Genomic DNA, 26,320 nt, shown 5'->3' on the forward strand with positions numbered 1-26,320 from the left:
GCGTGTGTATCTCTGTGTGTCTGTGTGTCTGGTATGCTACATACATATATGCATGTGTTCACATGCATGTGGGCTCAGTGAATGTGTATTGCATGCATGTAGAGGCCAGAGGTTGATATAAGGTGTCTTTTTCTATTCCCCTCCTCTTTATTTATTGAGGCGGGGTCTCTCTGAGCCTGAAATTTCAGCTAATCTACCTAGACAGCTTGTCCCAGGGACACACCTGGCTTTTTTATATAGAAACTGAGGTTCCAATCTCTAGTCTTTATGTTTGCATGGAAAGCGTTTTACCCATTGATCCAACCCTCGATACCCCCCAATTTATTTACTTATTTATTTTAGCATGGTCAGGCACCCAGAATCCTCTAGTTTTAGCCTCCTAAGTGCCAGGATTACTGACGTGTGCCACCATGCTTGGCTTTGACATATGTTTGCCGTTTGTCTGTTTTTGTGGTACTGGGAGCTGAATCCAGAGCCTCATCCATGCCAGGCAAGCACTCGACCACTCAGCTACATCCCCAGCCCTGAAAAGGTGTAGAGAATGTTCTAGAAGAGCAGAGGATAAAGCCAGAGAGGGGCATCCAGCTGTGAAACAGAAGACCACCTTACTGTCCTCCTGCCACCAAACTGAGCAGTGAGGTGACCTCCAAACACTTGTCCTCGAGTCCCTGTGGCTGGAGATGGGAGCTTCCCAGAGGTCCACCTAGAGTGAGGGCTACTAATGCTAAGTTCTCCCCCATTGAGTACCGCCCCCCACCTCAAATGAGAGAAAGAGCTGAAGAAGGAAACACACCTCATTGTATCGGGGGAGCTGAGCTGACCTGGGGCACTACCCACACTAGTACATCAGCAGCCTGGGCCTCCCAGGGCCTTGCCAAGTCTGCAAAGAATTCCCTGAACAAGCTGAGGCTTGGGGTGGCTGAAGAAGGTGGATGGAGCCTAAATCACAATCCAGGAGCCAACAGGTGCTGAAAGAGGCTCCACCGGCTTTTGCCGACCCAGCCTAGGCAACTCTGGGGTCAGCAGACATGTGGGGGGACTGGACAGTGAGCTGTGGGTAAGAGGGGAGTCTCCAGCAATGGCTGGGCTTATCCCAAGATAGCAAGGCAGTACATTTGGGGAATCACAGAATAAAATCTGATGATGACCAGCCAACTTCTAACTGTGGGCCAGGGCTCCTCCACCCCTGCTAGGTCGTCCCTTTCAGGGCCAAGGTGCTGCTGAAAAGAGCCTCGAGGCAGCCCTTTAGGGCTTCATCCCCGAAGCTGAAGAGGCTGGACTCCAGTCTCTTGTCTCAAAGTTCTAAAGCTCCAACTTGCACCTGCTAGCCGGAGGCTGTAGAGACTGGATCCTGTCCCAGACCACATCCCCTCCCTCAGGCCTCCACAGGACCACAAGGAGCCCAGTGGGGCCTCTGCACTTCACCAAGACCAGAAAGTCCCCAGGATGTGATGGATGGAATCTGGATCCCTCTCTCCCACCTCACTTGTGCTGGCTGAGCCCATCCAGGCCAAGAGGACCTGCAGCTCTCCCCCACTCTCCAAGAATCCTGGGGTGGGCCCTGCACACAGGCCTTGGGAAATGGCAGAGGAAGGGATGGGAGGCGTGGCAGGAAGGCGAAAAGTCAAAGGAGCGTTTGTTCTACTAAGTGGCTTTTTGTTATCAAAAATTGGCCCCAAACTCTGTCCACTGGAAGCCAGGACAAATCACAAATCGTCCCCTGCCACGCCCACCTTCGTCAGCATGCTACTCCGCAGGGCTGACTGCACACACCTCAGGTCACACCACCTTCCCTCTCAGTTCCGGTGCCCTCCCTCCCCGCCCTGGCAAAGGCCAGAGGTCCCAGGGGACCACCCCCTTCTCTCTTAAGAGCTAGGAGTGCAAGTAAAACTCAGAACAGAAAAACCAGACTGATATCCCGATACCCTGTCCTGATGGGGCTGACATCCTAGTGAAAGACACAAATGATAAACAAGATTAAGTAACCGGGTTGGAGAGATGGCTCAGGGGTCAAGACCACTGGCTGCTCTCACAGAGAAGCTGGGTTCGGTTCCCAATACCAACATGGCAGCTGACAGTCATCCATAACTCCAGGTACAGGGGACCTGATGCCCTTTTCTGGCCTCTGTGGACACTGTACACATATGATGCACATATACACTTGCAGGCAAAATACTCATACACATAAAATAAAGATAAAAATCTTGCCAGGTGTGGTGGCACACGCCTTTAATCCCAGCACTTGGGAGGCAGAGGCAAAAGGATCTCTGTGAGTTCAAGGCCAGCCTGGTCTACATAGCAAGTTCCAGGCCAGCTGGGGCTACAGGGAGACTCTGTCCCAAAAAAGAACCCCCCCCCAAAAAAAATCTTAAGAAAAAAGAAACTAGGGGCAGGTGGGATGTCTCAGCAGGTAAAACAGCTTATTTAATCCCCAGATAGGCAGGTGAGAATTGATTCCCCAAAAGTTGCTGTCTGACCTCCACAAAAGATGAAGTCAACTAGGGCTGAGGATGTTATTCCAGTTGGTAGAGGACTCATTGACCAGGCATGAGCCCTGGGTTTGATTCCCAACACTGCATAAACTGGGTGCAGTAGCATCCATCTGTAATCTCAACTCTTGGGACTTAGAGGCAGGAGAATTATAAATCCAAGGTCATCCTTGGCTACATAGTGAGTTTGAACTCACCGGGCTATCAGTAAGACCCTGACTCAGCATGAGAGACAGAGAGACTGTAACAGAGAGAGCCCAGCAAGTAAACTACACACACAACCTGTCAGACTCAAGCTGTGCAGAAAACTAAACAGGGAGGGGGCTGGGGCCAGGCAGCAATTCCACGCTGAGTCACGAGTCATGGAAGGCCACACCAAAGCCAGGAACACTGGCAACGAGGACAAATCGTTTGGAATGTGAGGTGACACATGCCAGGCAGAGGGGGCAGCAGGTGCAGAGGGAAGGGACTAGTAACCTTGGGGGAACAGAAGGCCAATGTGACTAGAGGGAAGAGAGAGAAAGGCCCAATATAGAGGTGGGGTGAGAGAGGCCCCACCCTGGGCCAGATGTGGGGGCAGGAGGAGCCTGATGGTGGTGACAAGTGTTCAGGACTAGAGGCCATTCCCACACAACTGTCTAGGAAGGCCTCAACCTATGACCTCCTCTTAGACAAAGCCCCCACTCAGAGGCCCATGACAGAAGCAGGAGGAGAGATGATATGGGACCCTCAGCAGCCCAGGAGCCCCCACCACCTCCCACTACATCCTGACAGCAGCCAGCCAGCCAAAGAATGCAGCAGGCCTTTCTCAGCCCCGCCCCTCCCGGCGTCTGGCTTGAGCAAGCACACAGCAGACCTGGTGGCAACAGGCTGGCGTGTTCCTGCCTGCTCCCACCACACCCAGGATCCATCTATCTAGTGTCTATCGGCCTCAGCTCTCATAGCTAACCCCCTGCTTGGCCCAAGAACACCCAGGCTATTCCTTCATCCCACCCTGCCTGCTGCCAGAGCTAAAGGGCCCGCTACCATGGAGGGCAGGAGCCCCAGGGGGGAGGCGTTGGACCAGGTCACAGGCACTTCCATGCCTGCACTCTGAAGTCACCTCCAGTAAAAGCTACCCATGCAGTGGGGGGTGGGGGGACAAATAGATAACCAGAGTCAAAGGTCCAATTCCTTCACCCCACCCATAGGGAAACTGAGGCACAGGGAAGTATCTTTTACCCCCTGTCCCCAAGGCCTCCTGAGGCCTGGGCAATTCTCATTCCCTCAGAAAATGCTCAGTCACACAATGAAAGCCCTGTGACTGGCAGGGAATTCAAGGGAGAATGGGCCCCTGGCCAGAAGTGGTGGGGGGGTCTTGGAAGGGAAGGGAGAAGGGTGCCCAAGCCAAGATGATACAGTCTACACAGGCTGCAGAAGGCAGTCTGATCTGGCTTCAGGCTCAGTGGTTCAGACCCAGGTTTAGGACTCCGCAGTCCAGGAGGGGCCTTGGCGGGTAGAGTGGGGTGCTTACCTCGGAACTTCTTGGGGGGATTGTCCAAGCCCCCGGCTGCAGGCTCTACCACACAGCGGTCATCCACCAGCCTGGAGGACAAAGCAGCTCTGTCAGAGGAAGGGCAGGCTTATCTCCTCGGGGTGCCCTCCCTCGAAGGCACCGGGGGGGTCTCCCTGAAACTTCACCATCACTGACGACCCCACCACCACCACATCATCTCGTTCCTATTACTGCTATTAAAAGGGGCTGGAGAGTCGGCTTAGCCATTTAAGCACTGGTTGCTCCTGCAGAGGACTGGGGTTCGATTCCCAACACTCACATGGTGGCTAATAACTGTCCGTTAACTCCAGTTCCAGGGGAATCTAATGCCCTCTTCTGACCTCCGAAGGCACTGCACAATTCCGCTGCACTTAGACACACACAGGCAATACACTCATATACACAAAAATAAAAATAAATAATAAATGGCGAGCTCTCTGAAGCTTCCTGTCGGGGGTAGAAGGGTGAGCTGCTCCTGTCTGGGCCATCATACACTGCAAAGGTAACTCCCGGGACCCTGTTGCCTGGACAGAAAGGACAGGAAGAGTAAAGAGATGGGAGACACAGAGACAGAGGATGGAGAATTAGAGCAAGGGAGGGAAGGCAGGGGGCAAACAGTCAAAGGCAGAAAGGACGATTAGTCCAAGCGATGAGAGAGGCAGGCAGGCAGGCGAGGATGCAGAACCTTGTGTCTCCCAGGCTCAGCCAGGACCCATCCTACAGTTCCCACTTTGACCTATCCTAAGGCCTGAAATTCTTTCTTCTGGTCATGGCTAGGGATCAGTCCTGCATCTCTGGAGGGCACTCTTCCATCCATCCATGTATCCATCTGCTTGCCATATCCATCCATGTACCAATCCATCTATACACCCATCCACACACTCATTCACTCATACACCCACCCCCCACCCATCCCTCCCTCCCTCCCTCCCTGTACCCTCCCATCTACCCATCCCCATCCACATCCATCCATGTGCCAATCCATCTATACACCCATCCACACACTCATACGCTCATACTCCCTCCCTCCCTGTACCCTCCCATCTACCCATCCCCATCCACATCCATCCATGTGCCAATCCATCTATACACCCATCCACACACTCATACGCTCATACTCCCTCCCTCCCTGTACCCTCCCATCTACCCATCCCCATCCACATCCATCCATGTGCCAATCCATCTATACACCCATCCACACACTCATACGCTCATACTCCCTCCCTCCCTGTACCCTCCCATCTACCCATCCCCATCCACATCCATCCATGTGCCCATCTACTCACCCACCCTTTTATGTACTAATCCATCTGTCTACCCATCCCTCCATCTGATTATCTATGCTTAAACTTCTCCATCCTAGTCTCCAAGTTAAAGAGCTGACGATCGCACATGTTGCTAAGGCCAGCTCTATCTTACCACTTTACACCCACTGCTTCTGAGGTCTCACCTACTGGCCAGCATTGGTGCCATTTGCCAAGTCGGAAACTGTGCCTGAACTAACTCTCCAGAAGTCCCAGAGCCGGCATCGAAGCCCACCCACGATCTGCACCTCCCCCCACCTTGCGCTGGCTGACAAGGTCTTGTGATCTGACCTCCAACAATTCTTTCAGGGGCTTCAGCTTCTTTGCAAAGCCTCCAGTTGATCCCACCACCTCTGGGAAATCTCATCACTCTAGAAGTGGTCCTGGCAGTGAGATGCCTTCAGACCGCTGTCACTGTACCCCAAGGCCCAAGCTTGGCAGATCTGGTTCTCCCACCCTTGCCCCTCTCTATCCAGTAAAGGCTTCCGGGCCCCGCCCTCATGGGCATCTCTCCCATTCCCACGGCACCTGGCCCCAGCTCTCTCTCCTGCCCTGTCTCCACGACGAGTCCCTGCAGCTGGCAGCCCAGTGCACGGTGCCGTCCTATGATCTTAATGATATGAAAAATAGATGCATAAGCTCCATTCCAGCTCCTGGCTGGCGCTCCCAAACCCTTGTGCCCTTCCTGAGCGAGGAGACTGATCAGATCTTTTGTGAGCATGTTTAGATTTCTGGCCCCGGTTTCTACAACAGTCCCAGAACCATAAAGGTGAAACGGCATGAAGCCCATTCCTTTCACTTGAATTTATATTAACGAGGTGGCTTTTGGAAAGCCCCTAAGGATGAGCATAGGGAGAACTGGTTGCCAAGGCAACCAATCTTGTGATGAGATAGAAACAGGAGCCCCACCTTTCCTCAGTCCCTGGCAGGTGGGGAGCCTGGAAGTTGATGGAGGTTGGCTTCATCATTGGTGGCCAATGATGTTATCAATGATGTCCAGTGTGGCTCCAACTCAAAAGGACCCAGTTCACGGAGTGTCACAGTTAGTGACCATACAGAGGTCGCAGAAAGCTGGTGTGGTCCAAGAGGGCACTGAAGCTCTTCATCCCACACCCAACTTCACCTTGCACATCTCTCCCAGCTGGCTGATTTTGGATGGCACAGCACACTTTTAAAAATTATAGTTATCTATTTGCTTGGAGGTGTGTGGGGGAATGCCACAGTACACTGCAGAGGCCAGAGGAGAACGCTGTGGAGTTGGTTCTCTCCTTCCACCATGTGGGTCCTGGGGCTGGAACTCAGGTCGTCAGGCTGGGCGACAAGCGTCACTACTCTCTGAGCCATCTTGCCGGCCCTGCATCCTTTTCGTTTTTACATTTATTCACTGTGTGTTTGTGTGTGTGTGTGTGTGTGTGTGTGTGTGTGTGTGTGTGTGCAAGCACTCTCTCACTGTGCACATATGGAGGTCAGAGGACAACATTCGGGGTTCTCACCTTCATAGTGCTTGGCTTGTGAACATGCCTACTGACTGAGCTAATCTCCCTAAACCGTGAAACTAGTAATTTATTAAGTATACAGGGGTTGGTTTGGTTTTGAGATGGTCTCACTATGTAGCCCTGGCTGTCTTCAATCTCACAGCAATTTGCCTGCCTCTGCCCATGCTCCACTTGTTTATTATTATTATTATTATTAATTACTTTATTTATTGTGTGTGTACACCTACATATGCCACAGTGCACATCAGAGGACAACTTGGGAATCAGGTCTCTCCCTCTGCCATGTGGGTCCCAAGGATGACATTCAGGTCGGCAGGCTTAGAGGACAAACACTTTACCCACTAAGCCATCTTGTCAGCCCCACTAAACAGTTTTGTTGAGTTCTGTGAGCCATTGTAACGAGCTACCGAATACAAATGTGTATTACAGGGTCCCCTGACTCATAGATGGCCAATCAGAAAAGGCAAGGGCCCCAGACTTGGGACTGGCCTCTGGCAGGGGGGAAAGAGCCCTCAACTTGTGCTATTCGGCACTAACTACACAGTGTGAGAGCTCAACTGAACTGTAGGCCGCTCTGCTGGCACCCTGGAGAACTGGAGAGCTGCCTGATGTTTGCATACACTATTTAATTTTCTAAAACTACTTTGCTATTATTTCCATGTTGCAGGCAAGGAGCCAGAACTTGGAGAGGTTAACGACTGGAGAGCTGGGCTTTGAAAGCAGGCTATGCGGTGCCAGCAGGTGCTTCCCAGGACCTCACTGGGACAGGCGGGGAGGGGGCTGCAGCCTCCTCTACCTCCCAGCCTTCAGTGCTCCTCCCCCATCTGCACTCACATTACAGGTCATTCTGGCCACGATGCCCTCAGTACTTAGTACCTAGTCCCTAGCACCTCCCATAGTCCAGTCCTGGAACCTTCTTCCCTAAACTCTACCTCAACAGCTCGCCTCAGAAGTCAAAGGCATTGAAACACTGCATCCTGGTGTTCCACCTGAACAAGCTGCTCCTAAAGTTATCCCCACCTCTGTCCATGACAACTCCACCCTTCCAAGTGCTTTGGCCAAAAGCTCAGACCAATCCTCAGCCACTCTCTTCCACCATCCACAGCCACAGAGCAAGTTCAAGGCTAGCCCGTGTTATATGAGGAGACCCTGTCTCAAAAAGGCTGGTGGGGTTGGCACTGGGGCTCAGCTGGTAGAGTGCTTACCCAGCATGCCTGTGTTGAATTCCCAGCACTGAACAAAACTGGGTATGGTGGTGTGTATCTATAATCCCAGCATTCCAAGGGTGAAGGCAGGAGAAACAGACTCAAGGTGAGGTCAGGCTGGACTACAGACAACAACCTCTTCTCGTCACTTCCCGCCCGTCTTGTTCCAGGCCTTTCTCCTCTCACCTGGATTTCAGTAATTGCCTCCTCATGGGTACCTGGATTGACCCTTGCCTCCTCCTCACTAGCCTGTCCCCTACAGAAAAGAGAAGGAATCCATGTACAAAGTAAGTCAAGGCTTGGGGTGTGCTTGCTTAGCATAGAAGAGGTCCTGGGTTCCATCTCTAGCACCATAAAAACAAAAAAGGTAAGTCAAACCAGGTTAGCACTCTGCTCAGAACCCTCCAGAACCCTCCACCCCAGGGGCCAGTGAGATGGTTCCATGCGTAAAAGTATTGCTGCCAAGTCTGACAATCTGAGTTCAATCTCCAGATCCCAGGAGAGAACACACACAGACACACAGACACACGCACACAAAATAAAAATTTTAAATATAAAGTTGAGTGTGGTGGTATACCTCTTTAATTCCATCCAGCACTAGGGAGGTAGAAACAGGTGGGTCTCTGTGAGTTTGAGGCTAGCCTGGTCTACATAGCAAGTTCTCTGCCATCCAGGGCTACCTAGTAAAATCCTAACTAAAAAAAAATTTAATGGTATAGATGGCCTGAGAGATGTGCACAGTATCTCTGACCTCCCCGGGGCCCACCCAAGTCCAGGCCCACAGAGAGCTCCCAGGAACCTTGGCCCTGGCTCTTCCTCCCCCGAACCCTCTACTTCCAGACACCCTCACTTCCTATAATTCTTAGCTCAAAAGATCCATCCCTATGGAAACCCTCCTCCCCAACCCTTTTAAAACTGTGCACTGGGTGGGAGATGGAGGGATGGCTCAGCGGTTAAGAGTTCTTACTGATCTTGCGGAGAACCTGGGTTCAGTTCCCAGCACCTACATGGCAGTTAACAAGTGCCCGTAACTCCAATTCCAGAGAATTCGATGCCCTCTTCTAGCCTCCACAAGCTCCTGCACTCACGTGATACACAGATACATAGGCAGGCTCATGCACATACACATATATAAGAAATAAACTGCAGCTGGGCTTAGTGATACACAGCTACAATTCCAGCACTTGGGAGGTAGAGAAGGATCAGAATTTCCAGGTCATCCTTGGCTATATAGCCAGTTTGAAGGCCAGCCTGGGCTACATGAGACCCTGTCTCAAAAACAAAAAAAGAAAACAAGGCTGGAGAGATGGCTCAGTGGTTAAGAGCACTGGCTGCTCTTGCAGAGGACCTGGGTTCAATTCTCAGCACCCACACAGTGGCTAACAACCGTCTGTAACTCCAGTTTCTGACCTCCAAAAGCATTGCACAATATACATGCAGGCAATACACTCATATATATGTAAAATAAAAATAAATAAATAAATATGTAAAATGACGGGGGCTAGAGAGATGGCTCAGTGGTTAAGAGCGATTGCTGCTTTTCCAGGGGAATAAGGTTTGGTTCCCAGCACTCATATCAGGCAGCTCACAGCTGCCTGTAACCGCAGCTCCAGGGAATCTGATGCCCTGTTCTAGCCTCGTCTGGTACCTGCACATATAAGGCATACATTCACACAGACACACACACACAAAAAAAATTTTTTTAATTTAAATTTTTTTTTTAAAAAATGCATTCCTTGCATGTTGCCATGCCTTCCTGTTTTCCTGGTTCTGCCCAGGGCCAGCTCTACAGGAATCTACTTACTCTGTTTACTGGCCCTCAGTCCCACTCTGTGGTTTGTAGGTTCCACAAGGACAGAGCTGTGTATTTTGCTCTCTGCTGCATCCCCAGTGCCCAGACCAGCAGAGCAGCAATACATACTGAATAGGTGAATTAATTCGTTCTACCAGCCGTGAAGAGAAGATATATGAGGGGGAAAAGACAGGGTCCCTGCCTCGGGGAGTTGAAACCTCATTGAGGAGACGAGTCACACAGGGAGGTGAATGATGACAGGAGGGATGTGCATTGATGCCGACTGGTGGTATCACAGTGGGTTTTGTCTGGATTCGCGATGCAAAAGGTCAGAGCATGGCCAATCAGACCAGGTGTGAAAGTAGCATTAAAAGCTGCTGGGGCCCTGCATAATGCACAGAATTTCCTGTAAGACATCCTGTGAATCAGATCAGCTGGCGGCTCTCAGCAAAGCCAGTGGGGACTACAGACACACACAGTGATGGCAGAGGGGAGCCACACTGACTAGTGTCTAGACAGGTCCCTGCCAAGAATGCTGGAACCTTTGGGGGCAGTGTACAGTGTAGAAGTCACACAACTGGGGAGAGTCTCTGCCGCCCACTCTTGGCATAAGGCCTTATGGGAGTGGAAAGAAGAAGTCCGGAGTCTCCTTCCTCAAGACACTTCCTGTCTGAGTATAAAACCCATCCTGACCCTCCCTGAGTCCCTGAGTCCTCTGAGAGCACCTGTCTGGATCACACCTGCAAGGAAAAAAAAAAATGCATGTGATGGTATACACATGCTTTTTCCAGGCAGCTGGCATAAACTGGTCTGGCATTTAGGTGGCTGTCCATCTATCCCTGTCCACATGGGCTCAGCTTTGGAAGCCCGGCCCCACTCAGGGCCGAAAGTCTTCAAAGCAGGGAGACCATATAAAGCCGCTCAGAGAAGGAGCTGGAAGGAAGGCACAGGGCAAGAGGCAGGCCATAGAGAGGCTGACCCTGAGGGTACAGAGACAGAGAAGTAGGACAGGGGACCTTCAAAGCTGCCTCCTAGGACAAGGAGCACAGCTCCCCACTGGGTTCCATCCAGTACCCTCCCAGGAACACTCTCAGAAATGATGCTTTGCAAGACTTTTTTTAAAGATTACTTTCATTTTTTATTTATGTGTATGCATGTGTATATGCCTCTGGGTGCCCAAGGAGACCTGAAAGGGATCAGATCCCCTGGAGCTTGAGTTACAGGTGGGTGTGAGGTGCCCAATGTGGGAGCTAGGAATAGGACACTGATCCTCTGGAAGAGCAGTATGCACTTTTAACCACTGAGCTATCACTCCAAGCTCAATGTGCCCTTTTTATTCAAAGGATTATCTACAGACCCACAGAGACCCCCAACACCCCTCACAAGCCTGGTCTCCATTTTCTGTGTTAGCGCCCCAGACCAGTGCTACCGACCAGAAGGGGTGGGAGGGACTGAGGCCATTGACAGGTAAGCAGGAAAGCCTTATCAGATGGGCTGCCAGGAAATTGGGGACCAGAAGTAGCCCGACAGACAGGCAAGTGTTGGCGGAGGCAGAGTAGAGCACCCCCAGATCACCCAGTTGGGCCTCGGCTCTGCACACCCCACACAGCTGCAAGCGAAACTCCCCACGTGCAGCCACCCGCGAGGGAGGTGAGGGTGGCCTCGCCCCAGCCTGCCTCAGCGACTACAGCTGGGACGCTGGGCCTGCGCCAGGCGCCCTACTCTGGGTGGAGACAGACTGCCACATCCGCCCACAAAAGTCACCCCTACTCCCCACCTGATGGTACAGCATCTCCACAGCCCCATTCACTCCTTGGGGGGGGGGCATCTGTCTTTATTAAAATAGCCCAGCAAGTCAGGCTGTGGTGGTGCACACCTTTAATCCCACCCAGCACTCTGGAGGCAGAGTTCAAGGTCAGCCTGGTCTACAAAGTGAGTTCCAGGCCAGTTGGAGTTACAGGGAGACCCTGTCTCAAAAAGACCAAAAATAAAATAGCCCAGCCAGGAGGATTCTCCAACTCCCCCACCCCCAGGTCTTGCACTTCTCCCAGGGCCCCTCCCCTGAGGTTCCCCTGATCCCCATTTCACTGTCAACTCCCCACCTTCACTCAGCCAGCCACCCCTCCAATCCTGCCACATCCCAGGCTGCACTGTCCCCACCACCACCCTCAGCGGGCAGCACCCTAGCCAAAGTCACTTGAGAAAATCTGACCCTCCGATGTGCTGACTATAATTCATACATTATTTTGACATTTGATTTCTCACTCTATTTTTAGCACAGTCCAGGGTGGTCAGGCCACCTGGGTCATGCAGCTGGTCAGACCTGGACAGCACACAGACAGCCAGGCTCCATTCATCAACAAAGCCTTACCACCAGCCTTTGTGTGCTGGGTGTGTTCCTACCCTCAAGAAGCCCAGGCCCACCCTAGAATGCCCTGGGGACAGGATCCCTAATGCCCTGGGGACAGGATCCCTTTGTCCACACCTGCATATCAGATCCCCTTCCCCCAACTCAGGGACAGCGGCCACACAGGAACCCCAAGCTAGCCTTCCATCCACTGCAAACCACAAGGCCTGCACAGGGCAAGTGGGGAGGGGAGGTCCAAGCCATTCTGGACCCAAAGGGAGAGCTAACTGATCCTCTAGGAGGGTGTAAAGGAGGATGCTGCCCCCTCTGGAGTGCACTAGGGGGTCTACACCTCAAGACCTTGGCCTAAGGGAGGAAGGCTGCATCCCAGGCCCTGGGTAACCCACTGGGCCCAGAGTAGACTTTGAGATCCAGGAAAGGCATTGGGCAGGCTGGTGCTGGCTACAGATTAGATGAGGAGGAAGGACACTACTGAGAAGTGGGCCAGTGACTCTCAGGGAGCCAGACTTGAAACCTGCACCTCCCAGCTCAGCCACCATCAGAGGACATGGGATGGGGAAGGCCCAGGGAGGATCCAGCCAGAGCCTCTCCCCAACCGCAGTGGACACCGGAACACGTGGGAACAAGGACCAGCCCTGTGCACGAGACTACATGCAGTGACAGGTTCCCAACCCAGTTCTCCTGACTCCCAGCCTGGGGCACTGGCCACAGGCCCACCAGCCAGCAGCCCTGGAGAAGGCCACTTTCAACAATAGACACCATGAGAACATTGGGATGGGCTTCAGTGATGAGGGAGGCCTGGGGAACCCTCTCCAGATATCCAGTTACACCTGCCAGGTAGAGTCTCAATGTTGGGAAAGAATCCCAGATTCACTGGCTAGGGTGTCCAGCTGATCACTAAATACCCCCCCCACACACACACACAAAGCATTCCTTTCTTTACCTCTGCACCATGGAGCCACCCTGTGGCATCCGTGGGACTGGCAGATATATTGGACATACAGAATCCAACAGCAGTGATACACTCATGCCTTCAAAGAGCTCACAGCCAAAGGGCCAGACACTAAGTCCCGCACTCAGAGTACCCCAAGTCTCTCCAGGATGGGGAGCAAAGATGACTGAACTTGGCCCAGCAGAAGTCAAATTCTCAGCCATCATGCCAGGCTTGGGGTGCCACCTATGCCCACAGGCCTTGGTTTCTGGCTCATAATCAGGTGGGGTGCATAAGATGCATTTATAGGAGCCAAGAAGACTAGAGACAGAAGGCAGGTGACAAAGGAAGTCTGAGAAGTGACCATGGGTGGCTCGGCTACCCTCACCTCACCCACTAGCCCTCTGGGCCTGACTTGGTCCTGTGTTTTGTCACCCAGAAGTGGATACTAAATTTATCCTACTTCAAGAGTAACCAAGACTGCAGAGCCTCCACAGGGCAAACTTTCAGGCCCCCTCCAGATCTCCTCAGAACTCTCTGGGAAACAGATCGCCATAGAGCCCTAAAGCCAGATGGTCCAAGCATGGCCCTGCCTGCTCCGAGACTGAGCATTGTTGGGAGAACAGAGGTGGGGACAGGCCGTTTCAGATAAGATTTCAGAGGCTTCAGGACCAAACGTAAGTATTGACCATGGTAGGAACCTGAATTAAATCAGTGCTCCAAGGCATACTGAGGCAAGCAGACTATGGACTGTGCATATGGGATGCTACTGAGGAGAATTACAGTCAACTGCTATGTGGGTGCTGGGAACTGAACCCAGGTCCTCTGCAAGTGCAGCCAATGCCCTTAACCGCTGAATCACCTCTCCAGCCCTTTGTAATTTATTTTTTGAGACAGTGTCTCACTATGTAGCCCAGGCTGGTCTGGAACTCACTATGTAGACCTGGCCAGCCTCAAACTCAAGAGATCCTCCTGCCTCTGCCGAGTACTGAAATTGAAGGCATGCACCACCACACTCAGCCTATTTTATTTTACTTTTATTATTTATTGTGTGTGCGCACACATGCATGGCACAGCATGAGTATGGAAGTCAGGGGACAGTTTGCAGAAGTCCGCTCTCTCTTTCCACCTTGTGGGTCTTGGAGATCAAACTCAGGTCGTCAGGCTGAGCCATCTTGCCGACCCACATACCCCTATTTCTTAGATTCACTTAATGAAGTATTTAGAGGTTTAGAAAGATACAGTGTATATTGTGGGGTCTCTCCCTCTCCTCATGGGTCATTGGCCACCAGTCCACGAGGACAAAGGGAGCAGAAGCGATGAGCAGGGTCAGGATGGCCAGTGAGCACTGACGGAAGAAAGCCCTTCTGGGGAGGCAGGTTCAGTGATGCAAACAGCTCCAGACTCAGGACTCAGGCTCATCTTGTGGGGGCAGCAGCCAAAGCTTCAGCTGATAGGTGTGCTTTATTTACATGTGGCAGTAGGCTCCTATCATCCGACTACTGGGCAATGCCTAATTATCATATAGAAAAAACCTGGGGGTAGTTTTTACTCTAGGTAACTATGTCTCAAAGGTCATGTTTCAAATAAGGTCAGGCATCCATGCTTGGCGGCATCCTCCAGGTAAGTCAGGAAGAGAGCAGGAGGCCCCCTGTTGAGAAGGGGAGTCCTTCCATATGGCACAGAGCCCCTTAGAGCTAGCTGGACATGGAGGACTACAACCTCCATGGGTTCCCCAACAGTATATAATTTACCAAAAAAAAAATGCTTTTGAAAAAACTATAGATGTCACAATCTGAGGAACTGGGAACAATTAAGTCCAAGTAGCAAGTAAATGAGTTTGGGTGGGTTGTTTTCTTGTTTTATGTTTCTTGTTGTTGCTTTAAGATTTATTGGGGCTGGAGAGATGGCTCAGCAGTTAAGAGCACTAGCTGCTCTTGCAGAGGACCTGGGTTTGGTTCCCAGCACCTGCATGGCAGTTAACAACCATCTGTAACTCCAATTCCAGGGATGGGTGCCCTCTTCTGCACATATATATGTGCAGGCAACACACAAATAAAATAAAAATAAATGAAAAATAGATTTATAAAATATTTTAAGCTTATTTTATTTAAGTGTGTGTGTGTGAGGGAGAGAGAGAGAGAGAGAGAGAGAGAGAGAGAGAGAATGTAGCAAAATTACTATTTTGTGCTCACAGAGGCCAGAAGAGATTAGATCTGGAACAGGAGTTACAAGTAGATGTGAACTACCCAGTGTGGGTCCTAGGAACTGAACTCCAGTCCTCGGAAAGAGCAGGAAGTGTTTGCTCTTAACCACTGAGCCATCTCTCCAACCCCAGGGTTTGGTTTTTTGAGACAGGGTCTGTGCAGGAAATGTTTGCTTTTAACCACTGAGCCATCTCTCCAACCCCAGGGTTTGGTTTTTTGAGACAGGGTCTGTGCAGGAAATGTTTGCTTTTAACCACTGAGCCATCTCTCCAACCCCAGGGTTTGGTTTTTTGAGACAGGGTCTGTGCAGGAAATGTTTGCTTTTAACCACTGAGCCATCTCTTCAGCCCCAGTGTTTGGGGTTTTTTTTCCTTTTTCCTTTTTTTTTTTTTTTTTTTTTTTTGAGACAGGGTCTCACTTAGCCTAGGCTAGCCTCAAACTCCCTATCCAGCCAAGGATGACCTAGAATTCCTGATCTTTCTGCCTCCATAAAGCTGGAATTATAGATGTGTGCCACCGCACCCCATTTCATACAGTGCTGGGGATGGAACACAAAGCTTCATTATGCTAGGTAAGTACTCCAGCAACTGAGCCACATGGGTGCTTTAAATGGTTTTCTGTCGTTTTCTTGGCCTTAGCTGCTTGGTGAGGAGCCCAAGGGACAGCAGAGCCACCTGCTGTAAACGATAGATCAATCAGGATCTGTGGCCACAGCCATGCTCAGTGTCATCATCTCACTATCATTGTCCAGACACGGATTTGATTTTCCTTTCCCTAACCTACATCACCCCGTTTCTCCTATTGGACACCTGGGTACTGGCTGTTCCACAGGCTGGAGGAAGGGCTGATGGCCAGCTGGCTGAAGGAGAGATGAGGGAAGGGATTTGCTAACCAAATACGCACAGGTGTGCACCTTAAGCACCTGCAGCTGCCCAGGGCTGAGATTTGTGTTCTCTGCACCTCTGGCTCTACAGAAAGACCTTCCTGCGAATCTCAAGGACAAACCCCTCTAGTAATGAGGGCCCACCTGGCCCACATTCTCCCACCCAGGGTCAGGGCCAACATTTGGCCTCTTTTCTGCCCCTGTGAACTCTTTTCCCATGGATCCTGTTCTAGAAGGTCCTTCAGCCTCCTCAGCTTCTGACCCCTGCTATGTAACCCCAGGCTCTTGATTGCAGGGAACTGTGAACCTGAGATACCAATGCTGGACACGCCTGGCCCTACGCCTGGCCAGCCTGACAGCTCAGGGGCTCAGTGCTCACATTCCCCTGAGATGAACCAGTGGAGGAGACTCAGCTCTCCTCCCTCCCAGCCCCAGCTCCCAGGAAGAGGTCCCAGCTTGTACATTCAGTGCAGTTGAGAGCGTAGGGCTGGAGGTGGACATGCAGAGACTCCAGCTGTGTGTACAAGATCAGAAGAAGCCTGTCCCCAAGCTGACAGCAGAAAGCTGCATCCCCACCCTACAATCGTCTCCCCACCCCCAACCCAAGCCACCGCCCCACAGGCCAAGCAAGGGAGGGGATGTGGGGTCAGGAATGTAGGGCAGGGCAGCAGTGTGTGGGCCAGTATGACTACAGCAGGATTCTCCAAGGCCAAGTTGTTGAATTCAGCCTGAGACCCTACAACAGAGGTGGAAGCTAGGGCTCTATCCTTGACAGACACCCACCCGGTCCCTCTTTCTACTTCACCCCACGAGGGGACATCACATCCATGTACAGCTGCCTGGGACCTTCACCACACCCAGCCAAGAGGATAGCATCTGTCTCACTCTCCACCGGCCAGTGCAACACTCACAAACACGTGACATGAAGTGGGTCAGACCCCATGTGGCATAGAGTTCTGCCTCCACCACCAGACAAAGGCACAGCACGCAGCTAGGAACCTATAGGCAAAAAGTAGTCCTTCCCTTTGATCTCCATCCAGAGATAACTGAACAGGTGTCCAGACTTGTGAGCACCAAGATATCTGCTCAGGGCAAAATGTGAAGATGTACAGGCAATCTGGATTCGGGTATCAGGGCCGCTTTAATGAGTTACAGGGATGCTCTGCTGCCTCAACCAAAGTGTGTTAGCATGGGAGAGGGCAGGTCCTATGTTCATACACAGGATACAAAGCCACAAGCACAGCCTGATTTGTTTGTGTTTTGGTGCGTAAAATGCTGGCAGGTCTATACAGGATATTAACATAAACCACAGCAGTGTTACAGGTGATTCTTATTTGAGTTTTTCAAGTTTTCTCCATGGAACACTCACTATTATTTTTTAATCAGAAAAAAAAAAATCCATGTCTTCAAAACCTCAGTTTGCACGGATGGTACTAGCTGAGGCTCAGCTACTGCCTTAGGCTACAGAACAGAAGTCTAATATCTTGTTCCAGTGAACTCACCATTAAATGAAAGCCAGGGCAGGTCTGAAATGCGCCCGAGGAACGCAGGCTGCTTGGGAGGGACAGTCCCTCCTCGTGGAATTACATGCGGCTCCCTTAAGTCTCAAAGGGCCCCAGCAAGTTATACCAGCTCCCTGCTCTACAGGATAGGAACAGGCTAGGACTCCGTACTAAAACAGCCTGGCACACAGTAGATGCTTCAGAAGTTTGCTGAATGACTTGATGAAGTCCCATGAGGGCAAACAGCTCTGAGTCCAGGGACAGGCAGGCCCAGCAGGCAGACTTCCTCATAGCTCATTAGGGGAAGGCAGGCCTGGTGGCACACACCTATGGCCCGGTACTCCCTGTAATCCCAACACTCAGGAGCTGAAGGCAGGAGGATTGCCACAATTTCAAGGCCAGCGAGGGCTACATAGCAAGACTGTCTCAAAAGACAAAATAGTTAAGCCTAGGAGGCCTCTCTCCTGTGCCACTCTCCCCAGCGATGAAACATTAGGTCCCAATAACTGCTTCTAATATAATAAGCTTTTTGAAAAGTCATCTAAAGAGCCTTTAAAAAAATACACTATCCACTGCAGAAATATTGAAACTTGGGAGTCAGGCCGGGCATGGTGGCACACACCTTTAATCCCAGCACTTGGGAGGCAGAGGCAGGCAGATCTCTGTGAGTTCCAGGCTAGCTTGGTCTACATAGCAAGTTCCAGGCCAGCCTGGGCTACAGGGAGCCCCTGTCTCAAAAAGGCCAGCAAAAAAAAAATTGGGAGCTAGACACACACACACACTATAGTATCAGGGATTGAACCTAGGCCAAGCATTCTATCACTAAGCTACAACTTCAGTTCTTTCACTTTTTATTTCTAGAGTCTCACTAAGTTACCTTGTTTAGACTTGAACTCACTCCATAACCCAGATAGACCTTGAACTTGCAATCCTCCTGTCTCAGCTTTCTGAGTAGCTAGAATTTCTTGTTAAAGACACTCCACCCCTGACGTTCTCAGGTACAGCTAGAGAACCTTAGAGAATACTCAGGCTAAGCGCCTGCAGGACAGCTCAGCACACACTGCTGTTGCGGAAGACCTGAGTTCTGTTCCCAGCACCAATGTCAAGCAGTTCACAATCACCTGTAACTCCAGTTCCAGGGGATCCTGTGCCCTCTTCTGGCCTCCAAGGGCAACTGCACTCATAGGCACACACTCCGCCACCACCCCCCTTCACACATGCACACACACACACACATACACATAATTAAAGATAAAATAAATCTTTTTCAAAAAGAAAGAATATACAGGATGGACTGGAGAGGCAGCTCAATTAGCAGAGTGCTTGCCTAGCATGTACAAGGTCCTGGTTTGATGCCAGCACTGGAGAAAGAGAGGAGAAAAATACTGAGAAGGAAGGGTTGTCAGAAACATCCAGTTGCCCGGTGGGTGAGGAGGTGGTAGGGGCTTACACCTTTAATCCCAGTACTCCAGAGGGAGAGGCAGGTGGACTTCTGTAAGATTGAGGCCAGCCTGGTCTATATAGTAAGTTCCAGGCCAGCTGGGGCTACAGGGAGATCCTGTCTCCAAAAACAAAAATCCAGTTAGTGACAGAACACAAAAGAGACACCTTCTTGAGAAGGTATCCTTGAGGCTCCAGGCCCTAGAATCCTCACCTGGGGGCATGGAGACCTGAGGCTTCCCACACCCCCTCCAGCACACGCACACCCAACTTCTCAGGGTCCTGATCTCTAGCCCCCACTCTCCCAATGACATGTTAGGTCAGATTGGAAGGGGGCCAAGGGGACCCTATAGGAAAAGGCAGGGGCCCTCTGACCCTATATGCTGGTCACCCCCCATGGGGTGACCCAGGTCCAGAGGTGCTGAGAGATCCCCAAAAGTGCTCCCAGGCCCCCTTGACAAATGGTAGAATGGCCTCTTCAAGACCAAGTCCTCCTACAGCCCCAACTTACTCCCTGGGATTCTGCAGTTCCCCTCGTATACAGTAAAAAGATACTCAGGGCCCCCGACAGGTCCACCCTGCATTCCTGTGGCCAGTTCTACCTAGCTACTGGCCTGGAGCCATACTAGTCCTCCACCTCTTGCCACCCTGATTTAGCAGCCCCAGCTCTGACCTCCACTGCCTCCACCTGGGTGAGGGGCAAGGCTGGCCCTGGCCACACGTTCTTGCCAAGAACAGGCGTAGGCCTGCTTCCCCAAGTCTCAACCAACTCCAGGATCCACTCCCAAGACCTCCCCGGCCTCACAACCCAGACTTAATATACAATCTTCACGGGAGCTCTAATTAGCCAAGAGGTTCTGACTGGCGGTCACCTCAAGAACCCTGGAGCCAACCAAATGATGCCGGGCTTCCTAACCCCAACCAGAGTCCCTTCCTACCTCCCCAGCTGGCCCAGCCTTCTGGTTACCAAGACTGCCCATCTCATCTCCAACAAATTCACTTCACAAGTTATAACTGGATGTCAGGCACTAAGCACTGAGCCAATCCAGGAGTTCAATCACCCTGGCACCCAGGGTTCAAGACCCTGGGCACCAACAGCCCCAGGAAAGGCTACTAACCACAGTTGATGGAGGCAGATTCTGAAAATGACAAGCAGAAAAATCACTCAGAGCTAATGGTTCTCACCCAACAGTCTACTGGTTCCCACGGGAGCTTGTTAAAATGAAGAATTAGGACCTGAGGATGCAGCTTGGTGGCAGAGCACAGAAACTGGCCTGGCATGTGCATGCACCTAGCATGTATACTTAGCTGCCTGAGACCCCAGGTTCCACACTTAGTACCACAAAAAATGCAAACAAAAAAATGAAGATTTTGTCTCAGTAGGACTGGGTTTGGAGTCTCTGAGAGTCTGTTTCTACCAAGGTTGCTGTTTTTTGTCTGGTTGGGGTTTTTCATCTTTGGGTTTTTTTTTTGCCTTTTTCCTTATAGCCCCAGCTGGCCTGGAACTCACTATGTAGACCAGGCTGGGTTCAAACTCAGAGATCCACCTGCCTCTGCCTCCCACGTGCTGGGACAGGCATGTGCCACCACACCCAGCTGTTTTTTAATTTCATGTGTATGAGTATTTTGCCAGCATGTAAGTGCACCACATGCATACAATGCCCAAAGAGGCCAGAAGAGGCCGTTGGATCCCCTGGAACTAGAGTTACAGGCAGCTGTGAGCTGCCATGTGTGTGCTGGGAACCAAACCCAGGTCCTCTACAAGAGTAACAAGTGCTCTTAACCACTAAGTCATCTCTCCAGTGCTATCTTTAATATTTTATTTATTATTTTTATTTTATGTGTATGAGTGAGTGCATTGCCTGCATGTAGGTAAGTGCACCTGTGTCGTGCAATGCTGCAGAAGTCAGAAGAGGGCTTCAGATTCCCCTGGAACTGGAGCTAAGGATGATTCGAAGCCGCTATGTGGGTGCTGGGAATCGAACCCAGATCCTCTGCAAGAGCAATCTGTGTTCTTAACCACTGAGCCTCCATCTCTCCAGCCCCCATCTTTTATTTTTTGAAGACAGGATCTCATTGTAGCCCAGGCTAGCTTTCAACTCTCTGTGTAACAGGCTTTTAACTGATCCTCCTGCCTCTACCTCCCAAGTGCTGGGATTATGGGCCTGCACTACACACTCCAAGGGACCTACCAAGTTTCTAAGTGATGAGGCAGCCACAGGACTGGGGAGTACATCTTGGGGACAGTGAGGTACAGATGTCAATCATTCTTCATCCACTCTAAGGAGGTAGAAAGCCCAGCTCTGTTCTTCACCACCAGTCCCCAGCACAGTGCTTTCTCCTTGATGGGCACTATATATGATTAGCAATGACTAATTCATTAACTCTGGCCAACTGCCCAGCATTAGATGGGCCTACAGGGAACCTTCAGACAGAGCCTGATCAGCACGAGAGCGATTTCTACAGAGCAGTTTGAAAGTGTCACAGGAAAGAGGGGTTAATTCTGCCCTGGAAGGTGAGGGTGCTGATCTTTCCAAAGAGGCCACTTTAGGCTACGTTTCAAAGGGTGGGACAGATTTACTCAGGCGGGCGGGAGCAACACAGGAGCAAAGGTAAAGAGACTGAGCAGGGAGAGGTTCCAGGAACTGCACCTGAACTCTGGGTGTTCGGGTGTATGAAGAAAAAGGCAAGGCAAACGAGATTAGGCTGAGGTTTGCACGTGGGCCAGGCTAGGAGGGCAGCTGTCCATTTGGTGGGGGGCAGTGGGAGGGTATACAGAAGGGTACCCTGGGGTCAAGGGCTCTCAGAGGCCCCTGGGAACTGCCTTGAATTCAAGCTGGACAGAACAAAGTAGTTCCTGGGGCAGGAAGGGCCAAATAGGAAAAGTACACTAAAAGCATCGGAGGGTTTCCCAAATGAGACTGCCTGAGGGGAGAGGGAACTGAGACCCCTTCCTGGGCTCTGCTAAACTTCACAGGTGGGTGCTCGATCCCAATCCCTGAGCCAGGCCTGGAGCAACAGAGGGGGGACCTTCCCCCACACAGTCCCCCATGCTCTCTCAGAAGTATCTGAGATGCTGATGGCTTGCCCCCCTACCCTGGCCTCAGCACACCCAGGGCACACTCTGGCCTGAGCACTGTTCTGAGCCAGGTCTGCACAGATGCTGGCCCACATGTGGCTCTACAGCTCCTCCCTATGTAACTGCAGAATTCATTTGGAAGAATTCACATCTGACCCTGAAGGTGTGTAGGAGAGCCTGGAAGGACTCTGGGAGGAGGAAGGGCTTGCTGAACTCCAGCCTCAGTCCTCTGCCTGTGAGGCCCTCATGGGTTTCCCCTGTAACATGCTGAACTCTCCAACCTTGGAGAGACCAAGTGAGCCAGGGGCTTCCCACCTGCTAGGCTCAGGAGAGGCAGGACCAGTCTAGGCCCTGCTTTAAATTCAGAGTACACACACACACACCCCTCCAAAGCCCCCAGAGAAGGGACACCCTGTGGGAGGGCAGCTGGGTGTTGCTGGGAGGATGAGCTCACTGAATGCAGGTCTTTAGACTAAAAATGGGACAAAAGTAGCAAACCCTGCTGTGGGCTCCATGACACCTTCCAGCAATAAGGCACCCAAGGGTTCTCCAAGAAATGTAAACTGGCTCCTACCCTCCCTCTCTCCCTGCTATGGGCCTGGCCCCAAGCCTGGGACAGGAATCGATTCCCTGTTTATTCAGCACAGACCCTGGGGGGTGGCAGCCAGAATTAATTAATGTTTGTAAAGTGCTCTAGCGAACCTGGGACCAGGGACCCAGGGGCGCCAGAGGAGCTGCACAGGAAATTGCCGAGAAGAGGCGGGGAGAAGGGGGGGCAGCTGGCCAGAACCTGGCCTTCTGGAAGGGAAGGGGTAGAGAAAACACTCCTATTGAGGGGAGCCCGCACACAAAGGAAGCAAGAAGCTGCAACCCCTCAAAAGCGGTTCAGGACGGGACAATCTCAGCCAAGCACATCAGGCTTCCCAGGCCCCAACTCAGGCCCCTGCCACCTGCCACCTGCACGGCCCCAGGCCCCCACCTGCAGAGAAAGTCCGGCACTCAAGGAGTGCGCCCAGGGGTGGCAGCTTCGCGGGCCCAGATGTCTCCTGCCCACTCCCCAGGGCGCCCGGCCAGCGGCCCCTCTCTCCAGGAGGCCGGGGCGTCCCAGCCCTCCATCGAGGGGCTCCAGGGTGGGCATCAGGACGCACGCAGCTGGCACCGCCGCCCCGAAGCCTCCCTCCCAACTCTCGACTCACTCACCCCAAAGTGCTGATGAAGCCATTGACGGAGCCCTCGGCGTACAGGGACACTATGTCCCCGATGTGAAGAAAACTGGACATTTCGTTCATGGCTTTGGCCCTCCGGGGGGCCCCTCCGAGGTGACGAGGACGCCTGTGGACAAGCGGCCAGGCTGGGGGCAGAGGACGGTGGCAGAGAGGGGCGCAGTGCCACCTCGGAGCCCGGCGATCGCGACGATCCGGGCGCCCGGGAGGCGGGTACTGGCGGGGAGGTGGGGGTACCTCGGGAGTGGGAGGAGGCGCGGCGCGGCCGGGGGTCACGAAGAAGACGTGCCCGCGTCTGTTCGCCCCGCCGCCCTCCCACCCAGCCCGGCCCTCGCGTACCTGCAGTGAGGAAGGAGCAGGAAGTCTCGGGCCGCCACACACATGCAAATCCCGCCCGGGAGGCGGGGACGCCACACCCCGGCCCGCCCCCGCCGCGGCTCCCACGTGCACCCGCCCGCCCTGCACGCCCGGGCTGGGCCTCCTCAACGCCACGCGCTCCTGCACCCCTAAAAGCGCCTTGCACGCCACCGAGGGGTTCCGCGATGCTCCAGCGCTCTCCCTAGACGGTAGTTCCCCGGGGACCCCGCTGCAATTCGGGGCTCTCCACCCTTGGAGTTCCCCGCTCCCCCATGGCCGGACCCCCGGGTGGCAGATCCCACGGAAAGGGGGAGTCCGGGGCCGCCGCACTCAGTCACCGCGCTGTGTCTGCGCCCAGCTGAGAGCCGTCTTGCGCCTGGACGCGCGCTGAGCCATTAGTGGCGGCACAAATCAGGATTCATTTTTTTCTGAACATGAAAAGCCTTTTCATTGCACAATAGAAAATACTGGGACTTTGAGGGGAAATGAAGCAATGGGGTGGGTTTTGTTTTTCTCCCTCCCTCCCTGCGTCCTTCCCTCCCTGTTTCTCTCTCTCTCTCTCTCTCTCTCTCTCTCTCTCTCTCCCTCCCTCTGCCCCAAGAGACCCCCCTCCTCTTCCTCCTCCCCTCCCTCCTCCCTCTCTCCCTCCTCTCTCTCCCCCTCCCTCTCTCTCCCTCTCTCTCCTCTCTCTCTCCATCCCTGTGTACAAAGAGATCCAACTTTCGAATCACAAGTTGGCTCCAAATCTCTTGGCACTGTCTTTCCTTTAAAAAAAACAAATTGTAAAATGAGAGGAGAAAATTACCTTTACTAGTTAATAGCGCACCCAAGCGCCCAAAGTGACAAGTCCCTCAGGCGGCCCTCTGGGAGTGACTAAGTACTCACTAAGTCCTGCCCTCAAACTCTCGTCCCAACTTTCTGTTCTGCTCCCCCGGGTGCTAGGTGTTTGTTTCCTTAGTGCATTTGAACTCCTGAGATACAGTACCCACCCCACCACCACCACCCACCCCCGCCACCTCCCATTCAGGTCACATTCACTCCCTTCTTACCCGAGCCCTGCACTTCCTGAGGGGCGGGAGAGGGGGTGTTTGTCCCGGGAAGAAAGAAAATGGGGCGGGGGGGACGGAGACAGAAGCAGGAAGAGAGACCCGGGGAGGGGTGGAGTCAGCGGGAACCGGGAGACAGCTGCGGACCTGGCTAGGGTAGAGTCTCTGGGTGTGTGTGGTTTTAACACAACTCTTAAGAGCTTGCGGGGCGGGGAGCTAGTCTGTAATATCCGCGCTAGGGAAGTAGAGGCAGGAAGATCAGAAGTTCGAGGCCAGCCTGGGACGCATGAGACTATCTCCAAAAAAAAGCAAAAGTGTACCAAGACTCCTAAATCTCGGGGAGGGTGCAAATACCTCCAGTATTTCTGCGACCCCTATTTCACCAGTGCCCACAGCAGCTTGAGTTATACATCTGACCAGTTCAACCTTCAATCTAGATACTTTGGAAACAATATCTTCACAAACAATACCCTGTGACCTGTGATTCTATTTTCTATCCAATTTCAGTTGTTTTTTTGTTTACTGTTTGTCCTAACTGCTAAATCACCTGTTTGTTTGGTTTTTTTTATCTTCCTGCCTCTACCTCCCCAAGTGCTGGGCTTCCAGGCATGCACCACCACAGCCAAAACAGTGCTGAGATTTGAACCCAGGACTTCATGCACTCTAGACAAGCACTCTACCCACTGAGCCATAACCCCAACCCTAAAAATATAGCAAATATGTTGTCAACTGTAGTTTGAAAACCCCAAAAAGAAAACGGCCAAAGCCAAGAGAAATAACAAACATCCAGATCACTTAGGCCATTTCCTGGCAACTGGAGTCAAACCAAGACCTGACTTAGCCTGTACCCATCACTGCCTGACACAGTCTAGGCTCCTGGGCTTTCCAACTGTGGCATCTTGGAAAGGACCAGCCCCTCCGGAAGTTCCACTTCCCTCCCCAGGAGTTCCAGAGGGAAAATACACACTCATTCTCTAAGCATCTGTTGAAGGCCTACTAAGTGCGGGGCCCCTGCTCCTCACCAGGCTTTGACCAAACCACCTTTGTTCCTTCACAGAACAATAAGGATTGAAAAGACAGAGGTTGAAAACCGGCTCTCTGGTGGCCACCCCAGACTTGTGTCTCCCCAACCCCATTCTTGCCTAGGGTCCCAGTCTTTCTTTTTTGAAGATTCAGAGATAGCTCTGTAACAGCCACAGTCTGGAGTCAGGCACTGGAAATCCCTCCTCCACTCTGGATGCTGAGCCTCTATGTCTTGAAGAGGACTCAGAGGTAGGGAGCACGGCTCCCAGCCCACTGAGAAGTCCCTGGAGGGAGATGCCACTGCCAGCCTCCTACCACAGCCACTGCTTCTAGGAGTTTTTCTGGAACACAAGACCATTCCTGTTTCCACAGGAGCCACCCCTGGGCTCTGGCCCCAGTCACCTACCAGGTCATCTCCACTGTGAGCTGGTTCATAGATCC

General features: G+C 52.3%; 1 protein-coding gene across 3 annotated transcripts in view; it reads right to left on the bottom strand.

Moving 5' to 3' along the window:
• The window catches only part of Itpr3 (inositol 1,4,5-trisphosphate receptor type 3), a 76,462-nt gene extending 52,541 nt beyond the window's left edge, over positions 1–23,921 (bottom strand). The window contains exons 1-3 of one of the 3 annotated variants that reach the window (XM_029566917.1): positions 23,793–23,915; positions 23,431–23,562; positions 4,003–4,073 (exon numbers count right to left, since the gene is read on the bottom strand). In XM_029566917.1, the coding sequence (XP_029422777.1) occupies positions 4,003–4,073; positions 23,431–23,562; positions 23,793–23,836 (247 nt within the window). In that variant the 5' untranslated portion in view covers positions 23,837–23,915. Of the gene's footprint in view, positions 1–4,002; positions 4,074–23,430 lie in introns of all 3 variants that reach the window. The other 2 variants (XM_029566919.1, XM_029566918.1) reach the window with 2 other exon arrangements.
• Between the last annotated feature and the right edge of the window lie 2,399 nt (positions 23,922–26,320).

This window comes from Nannospalax galili, unplaced genomic scaffold (assembly GCF_000622305.1).
Source record: "Nannospalax galili isolate Female #2095 unplaced genomic scaffold, S.galili_v1.0 scaffold538, whole genome shotgun sequence".
NCBI classification, from domain to species: Eukaryota; Metazoa; Chordata; class Mammalia; order Rodentia; family Spalacidae; genus Nannospalax; species Nannospalax galili.